Consider the following 9,441-nt stretch of genomic DNA (forward strand, 5'->3'; position numbering starts at 1 on the left):
CACACAAACATGTATACACCTACGTCCAAGCCGTACTTGTCACAGAATCTTAACGTGTACGTTACAACGAGTGACACGTGCCTTATTCCAAGCGAGCTTCGTTAGCGATTTATGCGCATCGCGGAGTTTCACGCCCTCGTCCCGTTATCTCTGCGTTTATGCACCGAGATAAAAGTGTATCTGTGGCTAACTTTCCCCGTTTTCTTTCTTGCCATCTATCTCCAATCACCAAAGATCAAACGTGGTTTTTTTTTTTTACTGCTACTATATTTTCAGTTGTCATCAGTCATCGACGTCATTGACGTATAAATCCGGAAGCGAAAAGTACAAATTGACCCTGCAAAAGAATAAAGTAAGAACTTTATACGTACATTTTTTCGTTAAAGGGTAGTTGGAGAAATGTATATTGCGGTCGCGGAGAAATGGAGAAATGTATCAGCACAAAGGTATACTGAATCGATATAAAAGAAGTTAGTACGTGAGAAAAGTTAAATTAGCTGTGCTACAAGTCAACGAACATTTTTTATCAACAGAATGAAACGCGATAATTGACGTAAGAGCGTGTGTAATGCCTTGTAAAAATCACTCGCGTACACTGTATAATATAATCGACAATGAAGAAGCAAAGCAAAAGAGAAAACATCTCGCTAGACGCAGCCTCTCATTTTCCTTTTCTTTCATCGCCTTCCTATTAACGCTATTTAATGGCAACTCTCTCACGTACGCTTCCATCCTCTGATACTATTTAATTGCTGTGCACGCTCCCGATCTTTGTTTCTCTTTCTCCCGACACTAACGAACACAGTGAAAGCGACGATCAGGAAATTATCCGCTTTTCTGATGCACAAGTTCATGAACACGTTGACGAACAATCAGCGTTGCTTTTACAATGCACATAGAGGAACAAAATGCGATAAAACAAGCTACGATACGACTCGAAGAATCGATATAGTATCTTGAAATAACCGAGTAGTAAAAACAGAGCTTTCTTGCGCGTGCAGAACTGAACAAAAAAAAATATAAAACTCCAAAAAAAAAAAAAAAGATCAGAACAAGTGCGTATACATTATGCAAATGTTTGTCATTACGATTGAGTGTACAATGTCGCGAGAAGAAATATCAGATTTTTTTCCGATAAAAAAAACTCGCTTCTGACCCCCCTATCCACGCATTGCGAGTTAATATCAGACTCCTATATTAGTGCCGAATTATCGATTTTATTCTGCCACACGCGGTTCACCTCTCGCGGCTTAGGTAAATACATCTTATCGCTGTTACTTTGTAGCTACTTTGTTCTTCACAGTGTAGAACTTTTTTCGCTCGTTAACCCTTGGATTGTCGACATTGTAGCAAACGTTGAACATAAATCGATTGGGACTGATTGAACAATTGATAGCACGCTAACATTAAGTCTAGATAACGGAATTATATAAACAATACGTCATCAATAGAAGAAACATGATTTTTAAAAAAAGATTTTAGATATTGAAGGAAGATTTTATAGTGGTAAAACCTTGTAAAAGGAATAATTTGTTGTTAGTTAAATCTTTTATTTGTTATAATAGCTAACATTTGTGAATGGACATTCATTCTTTATATTTGTAAAGTAATTAATTTTCAAAAATGTAAAAAGTTCTTGCACAATTCTTTTGCAGGATAAATCATTAATTGTACAGCAATCTCGGATAATTTCGAGTTAAAACGAGAATTTTTTTCGCGACGAGTTCTTCCTTAATACTTTTTAGTTGGTTAGGACAATCATGAAAAGCATGTCATTATGAAAAATCGATATTATAAAATTTCGTAGGTCTGATAACAAACTGGAACGAAACTGTAGCAAATAGATAAAGACAATTTTGTTGCAACAAAATGTGTTGCGACTGAAGATGTGAATGAAAAGAAACTTGCACAGCACGAAAGATGAAGCGGAGCGAACGAAGAAGAACAGAGTAAGATTGATGATGGAAGACGGAGACAGCAATAAGGAGACGGCAAGAAGTTCTACCGTGTGCTGGCAGGCAACGATTCGATTCTAGATGCGGACAAGAAGTGTTACTAAGTGCTACGTGAACAAACGAGCGATATCGAGGAATACCTCGATGGCGGACGAGATAACGATTGATATACGGAGATAAACGGACGGAAAAGGGTCGAAACCTGAACGTGGAAGAGTTTGAAGAAGTCTCATTTAATCGCCCTTCGAAGGGGACAAGGAGAAATGGAGAAAGCGAGAAAAGGAGAGGTTCCAATAAAACACTGCACTTCCGGTCACTGAAAGCCACAACCCTCGACGATGACTCGGAATGCTGTCCACCTCCGAAACACTTTGGCACTTTGACGTTCGACGTGCGGCTCGGAATCAAGCCTCGTGCGATGAAATTGGCCAGTGAAGACAACGCAACAGCAACGTTCCTCAAGAGGAGCAGCGGTAACGATGGAGTTGGAGAAAAGGCGCGCGATCAGACTAAGGAAGGAGGAACATCAAACACGGAACGACTTTCTCGGCAGGGGCACGACATGAGTAGCCACGGCACTGCTTATTGATCTCACTAAAGGGCGAAGGGTACGTAGTGTACATGTGCACCCGGTGCGCACCGGACACCACTGCACGGCGGGTACGTAGTGCAAGCACTATCGCGAGCAACGGTGGTGACGGCAGCGACGGTGGTGGTGGTGGCGGCGGTGGCGGCGACGGCGGTGGTGGCAGCGACACCACCGACACTCCACGATTATTGTCCGCCATACTGGTCCGTCATCCCGGTGCCGCCTGCCGCTGCTACCGTCGTCGTCGCTGCCATCCTTATCCCCATCACTAACACTCTTCCACAACGAACTGTCACTGTGAGTCTCGACACGTTGAGCTTGTGGATTGACCAGAGCCAGATTATTAAATAAATGATAGATTCACTCCCGGAAATGTCTCGCGCGAGTTATACGTTTGGAGGTGCCGCCTGCGATATTCCGCATTCGTGACACTCGATCGCTCATTGTCTCCTCGGTGCCTCGAGGATGTCAGACAGTCAGACCGATATCAGTTAATCGGATTTCCTTTCACTCCCGTTCGCACTCTTCAGACATTCCTCTCTATCGCTCGTTCTCTCGTTCTCACCACCTTTCTCTCTCGCGTTCACCCTCACTCTCGCCACCTGACTCACGCCACCAGCTTCCACTCTACCTCCTCGTCGACGCGACACTTACGATGACCGAATCGAAGGGATTGTGGCAGGCCAGGGCTGCTGCTGCTGATGAGCGAACTCTCCTCGGTACCTGCCAAGCTTTTTCACTCGGCTATCATCCCGTACAACCCCCAAGATCTGCTCGGCCGTGGAAGGCAGGCAGGGCTGCTGGAGTCGGGGGTAGGGGGTGATGGTGGTGGTCGCTCGCCGATGTCGGAGGAAGAGGGTAGCGGGGTGGGGGTACAACGGCCCGTGTGGGGTGGAGGTGTACCCCCGTATGGAGTACAAGGAATGGCAAACGAACGGGGAGGGGGGAGGGGGATGGTCGAGGAGAGGGCAGACGCGCGCGCCAGGATGCGAGAAGCGTCGAAGGGGCGGTTGGAAAGGCGACGGGGTGTTGGGAGGGCGAGGGCAGAGGCTCCCGTCACCGCTAGATATGGGTCACTCGGCGATCGATGCCGATATAGAGTCGCTGTATCGTCGGAGTACCGTTGCACGATCTTCCCTTACATCACTTCTCGCTCGCTCTCGTCGACCTGGGGGAATGGAAAGTGGTCCCCCTTTCACCCTCGCCGCCGGGACGCGCGTCGCGTCAGCTCAATCGCTCGCCGGCGTGTTCGCGGCGCGCTCACGACATTATCATCGGCGACAGGGGGCGACCGCGCGATGATTCGCGCGCTACGTTAAAGGGATTCGATCGACCGTGCCAAACATGGCGGCACCGCCACCCTGGTGGCCGATACCCTGGAAGTCTAGTGACTTGACGAAATGGTTCGCGTCGCGGCTACATGGGGGTGTAGCTTTCACAAAAGACCAATCAATACGCAAGAGGTGATCCTACGATATCTCTACTCTCTCTCTCTCTCTCTCTCTCTCCCTCTCTCTCTCTCTCTCTCTCTCTCTCTCTCTCTCTCTCTCTCTCTCATTGTCATTCTCTTTCTCTTCTCTCTGTTTTTCTACTTCTCTCACTCCCTCTTTCCGAAACTCTCCCGCCGTCGACTCTCCATCCCCGTCTACTCTCCCTCTCCTTCGCCTTCCTCTCCACCGCCTACATCTATTTCATTTATCTTACTCTGTTCTTCGATTCTCTTCTATTCGTTTCATTCTAACCCGTCGTGCTTTCTCCTCTCGCGCGATTTTTCTCTCTTGGACGAATGGCCAATGTAGAATGGCACGGAGAATAAAGAGGGGGGATCCGTCAAGATTCGGAGAAACACCTAGTCTAATTTTAACACGACGTCGCACGCACGCATGCCTATCCAAAATTTCCCCGTGCGGAAGAGACGACAGTACCTCCCTCGTCATCTAAAACGATCTTGTCGTATCACCAGGAATGTACCAAGTTTCGCCCCTGTAGAAATTCCAAATATGCCATATGAGTCTCCATACGAGTCCATTGGATGATTACGTTGATTGCATCAATCCACGAAGATTCCGGCGTTTAATTTTAATAATCTACAACAGATAACAATAGTTTCAGACATTTTAATCAATTTATTAAAAAAGGTTTTAATTCAATTCTTAAAAACATATTGTTATTAATTCAATAATATGCATGCGGTTGAGTGTGGAGACATAATAAAGTATCGTTAGGAGTCTTGGCACATTGCCACGCAGGCTAATTAGAATGCAATTTCCTCCAGTTACGTTGCTGCATCATTAAAAGGATTGTACGTTTAGGAAATAATAGTCTACGTTCAACAATTAAGCTATGCGAGAGAAAAGAGTTTCGCTGTGTGTACACGATACAGGAAAGAAACCGGATGCATTGCAACTTGCTGATGGTCGCCACTGCGATTCAGGACTCGGCGCGACGCTGCGCAGGCGTCCGTTGACGTCATCGGGTCTAAGGCACGGGGTGTTATACGCTTATCAATGAACGTACGACGCCTACGGCGAGTACCTGTTCTCCAGCCAGCGCACCACCGGCGAACACATCCCTCCGCCGATCCTCCCTTACTCGCCGCCCTTGCGACCGCGTGCCCTACGTGCCCATTCTCGTCGGTAGCCTTCGCGCTATCTGATCGCCGTTCATTGGCCAGGTGTACAAGAGCGATGGTTGAAAGCCACTACTGTGATATCCCGCAACCTATTTTCTCACCAACGCATAATATACGAAATCTGGTCGAGAGAATTGTGAATGACGAATAGAAATCTTAGATTTCTTTTAACTTCTCAATAAGAATTATCGTCATAAATTAAAATCTTGTCTTGAAATTGAAATGCTCATCAGGAAATATCATTTCTCAAGATAGACTTTTGAATTTCTATTTCCAAATTATATAATAACGTTAATAATCGATATTGAGATTTACCGCAAGTTGAACGTTAGTTTTATATTTGTATGTCCTACAAAATTGTGCGACTTCCACAAAACTCTCTTATATCTAATAGTCGCCGTTCGATGTACAGGGACATCTTTTCTATTGAGTAATTTGAAGCTCAAATCGATCGTTGGACCGTGCGATTCGCTTAATCAAACGAGCCGCATCAGTGTCGCTTCGTCATCAATTCGAACGTTTACTAATTAATATTAACATTTAGAAATGTCACATATGAGCTATATTATATCTTTAATAAAAGTAAACAAAAGATAGTATTTCTATTTGAGGAGCAGACTTTCAAAATGCGTTTTATCCAAAATTTCATTTTTTGAGTTAGAGATGGTTGAGGTAGAGATAGTGTTCAGTGTTGAATGACTTATATTATAAACTACTCTGAGATGTTCCGAAAGCATTTTTTCATAGTTAATTTATATGCTGAAAAAACATAAACATTTTAAAGTGCATTACTTTTTTTAACTAGAAACAAACAAAATGCATTTGTTTTACATTTTTAACAATTGTTAAGCTATTTTGTTTAATATTTCACATCCTACTAATTGACATATTGTTATTTTCTGTAAAATGCGCAATTTTCTTGTGCGTAATTTTTTTCTTTCTCGTTTCCTTACAAATTTTGGACGAAACGCATTTTGAAAGTCTATTTCTCATTTTTATAATTTTCATAAAATTTAAAATAAATATTTTCTCAGAGTGATTCTGATGATTTGTAAAAATAAATAAAAATTTCAATAATTACCATGGTTACAATGAATATTAAAAAATTACTTATAATTAAATCAATCTACAAGTAAAAAAACATCCTGTTCCGCCTTGTGCTGATTTTAGCGAAAGAAAAGTTTGTATGTTCGATGATATCCGCTAATCTCTGACACACGCTTCCGCTTTCATATTTTTCATTCTACACAAAACATTTCACGATTATCATAGTCATCATGGTAGCAGACTCTAGTACCCAGTAAATGAAAATGGATTGAAATGGACTGGAAATTTTCAATCCATCCGAATCCGTATTTTAAATCCATAAAAATGAATTGAATTCCATATAAAAAATTTATATATATGTAAAAGTTTAAATAAATTAAAGTAATAATTACATGAAATTCTATGGTTATTATTTTAAAACTTTTATACAAAAAATATACGCGCTAGCTTTATAATAAAGGAAACATATTAATATAAAATATACGTAAAAGCGATTAATTTATTGAAAATAAGGAATTTACATATGTAACATTTATTGTACATATTTACGTAGATCTTTTATGTTTCTTTTGATTATTAAATGAAGTAGAATTCATGATATATATTTATGGTACAACTTTTTTGTAACTTAAATTAAAATGAAAAATTTCTTATTCATAATTCTGAATAAAATAGCATTCATAATGCATTTTTAAACAATGGATTTTCTCACAATTTTGAATAAATTTGAATTTTTGAATTTTCTTAAAATAGGCCATTAAAAGAAAAACTTTTTTTTATTCAATTGAATTAAAAAAACTGCATTTCCTATTTAGAATTTTGAATTTAGCAGTATTCACAATGCACAGAAATGGATGAATTATTTTTAGATTCAACTGGATCGAAAAATTGCATTTCCTATTCAGAATTTTGAATTAAGCAGTATTTACGATGCACACAAAATACTATAATATTATTTTGAAAGCATAGAAATATACTCCATGCCATTCCTATAAATGAATAAAAATACATTCAATATTGGAAAGGATTCATTTTAACATTCATGAATCCATATTTCTGAAAATTTGAATTGATTTTAATCCATTCTCGCGTTTGCTGGGTATGCAAGTGGTTCCTGAATCACTGCCTATAAACAAAAAAATGACTTGCAAAATATTCATTTACCGAAAATAAAACTAATTCAATTTAAGGTCGGTATTCGTAGTCGATTCTTATATATTTAAGACTGTAGTGTGTTAAGTATAGTCTCTTAAGATGTCATAAATCAACCAGAGAGAATCGTATTAGCATGTTAAGACATTATTTATTAAGACAGTCTTAAAATAAAAACCGATTGTGAATATCTTAAGTCTAAAAGATCTTTTAGACGTAAGTTTCACTCTTATGTTATTTTGAAAAATAAATATACAACATACATAAATAAATAAAACATTACATAAATAAATAAATAAAATCGTGAATCTTTTTTTTTGGCAAATGAACATTTCTAAGGGCCGACTGTTCTATCTTTAGATAAACTATATCATAATTTTACTTATTGGATAAATAAAAGAGTAAACAAGTAAGAACTTAAGAGAGTAAAAGAGTAAGACAGTGAACTGAAGTTTACAAAAAGGTGAAATAACCCACCCTAAGTTTAATTAAAGAAATTACCTATTCACTATTATTTTTGTATTATCATACTAAGATCCTTGTTTGTGATAATCGTTTTTAATAATGATCGCTTTTTTTATATGTTATTTACATTTACGTCTTCATTACATAACATCGCAGTTTCAATACAACATATATACATAAGCGAGGATATTTTTTTACCATTCGCGGATTACTGCAATAATCGTCACGCGAGTGCGAAGTACACTGTAGTCGCAGTGTGTTCAATCACCGAACGTATACTCCGTGAATGTATTTCCGTCGAGTGCAATTCACTGTTCAATTACAACACAATATACATATATTATCTTTAAAAAAAAACGAAGATTTTTAAATATATTTTTACGTATATAAATACGTTAAGTATATTTTTTAATTTAGAATAGTGTACATTAGAATAAAGATAACTGTTAAAAAAGATAACTGTAGAAAAATACGTTTATTAAATTTTATCAAAAGTGTTAAAATTATTTTGTCAATAAATAAAAAAAAAATAGATTCTGTGCGGTGACAAATATCGTGCGATTAGTCAATTGTGGAGAAGAAACCGATTTTAAGAATAATCAACGACGTTTCTTGATCTTTTCAGGTATTAAAAAAATCAAATAACATGTGATATAGAATTATGATATAGATGTTGAATGTATGTAGAATTAAAATCATGCAAATATATTAAAATCGTTCAATTCAACGGGTAAAAATACCTTGTATTTGTGTTCTTTTAAAGTTTTATTCAAATTTCTAGTTAGATGATCCATTCTAGTTCAAAAGTGTCATTATTATATTAGGTTAAGTAAAAAGTCATCGCGTTTTTTTAAAAGACATCTATCAGTAAAAACCGCAATTACTTTCTTACCAACAATATAAATATATCTTGATAGAGTAAAGTTTCAGTTTTAAAAATCTCTTTTTTAAATTATACGATACGACAATTTTTAATGGAGTTATGAGCAATTAAAGTCAAAATAATTCTTTTATTTAATCCGCGATAACTCAGTAATCAAAAGTCGTAGGAATATTAAAAAAAAAACGATTTTGTAGGGAAAGTATCAAGCTTTCACAATAGGTAATCGAAAATTTTCTCAAATTCGTTTTGGACACGTTACAAATCCACAAAGTGAGAAGAAAATTTTTCGTCTTTTTCAGCTCGTAGTTTTTGGTATGTAAAAATTATCAAACTCATATAAACTTAAAAAATGTGATAAGCTTTTAAAAGTAGAGATTTCAAGCTTTAAAACCCTTTTTTTAAATTTGAATTTCATTCATTATTGACGAAGATATATACAACTTTGAGCTAAAAAATACGCGATAACTTTTTACTCAACCTAATATATGTAAGAAAAGGGACTGTGAACATGCAGACAAAATAATGATATTTCTAATATTTTCTTAACATTGAGCCACTTTCCAATATTGAAAATCTAATATTTTTATTCTTTAGAGTAAAGGTCGGGTAATGATAACCTCTCACTTTTTGTACTCGGTCATAATCCCATATAAGTACGTCAGTCAGTATAACTATTAATATTTAATCGAAGATTACATATATATATATATATATATAT

General features: G+C 37.7%; 2 protein-coding genes across 2 annotated transcripts in view; one reads left to right on the plus strand and one right to left on the minus strand.

The window, feature by feature from the left end:
- The window catches only part of LOC108749416 (RIMS-binding protein 2), a 19,843-nt gene extending 16,550 nt beyond the window's left edge, over positions 1-3,293 (minus strand). The window contains exon 1 of the mRNA XM_018488111.1: positions 3,199-3,293. The gene's annotated coding sequence lies outside the window, so the exon portion shown is untranslated. The remainder of the gene's footprint in view (positions 1-3,198) is intronic.
- LOC108749298 (alpha-tocopherol transfer protein-like) overlaps positions 3,246-9,441 on the plus strand; it is a 10,854-nt gene continuing 4,658 nt past the window's right edge. The window contains exon 1 of the mRNA XM_018487897.1: positions 3,246-3,458. Within this exon, the coding sequence (XP_018343399.1) occupies positions 3,246-3,458 (213 nt within the window). The remainder of the gene's footprint in view (positions 3,459-9,441) is intronic.

The sequence above is a fragment of the Trachymyrmex septentrionalis genome, unplaced genomic scaffold (assembly GCF_001594115.1).
Source record: "Trachymyrmex septentrionalis isolate Tsep2-gDNA-1 unplaced genomic scaffold, Tsep1.0 scaffold29, whole genome shotgun sequence".
Taxonomy (NCBI): domain Eukaryota; kingdom Metazoa; phylum Arthropoda; class Insecta; order Hymenoptera; family Formicidae; genus Trachymyrmex; species Trachymyrmex septentrionalis.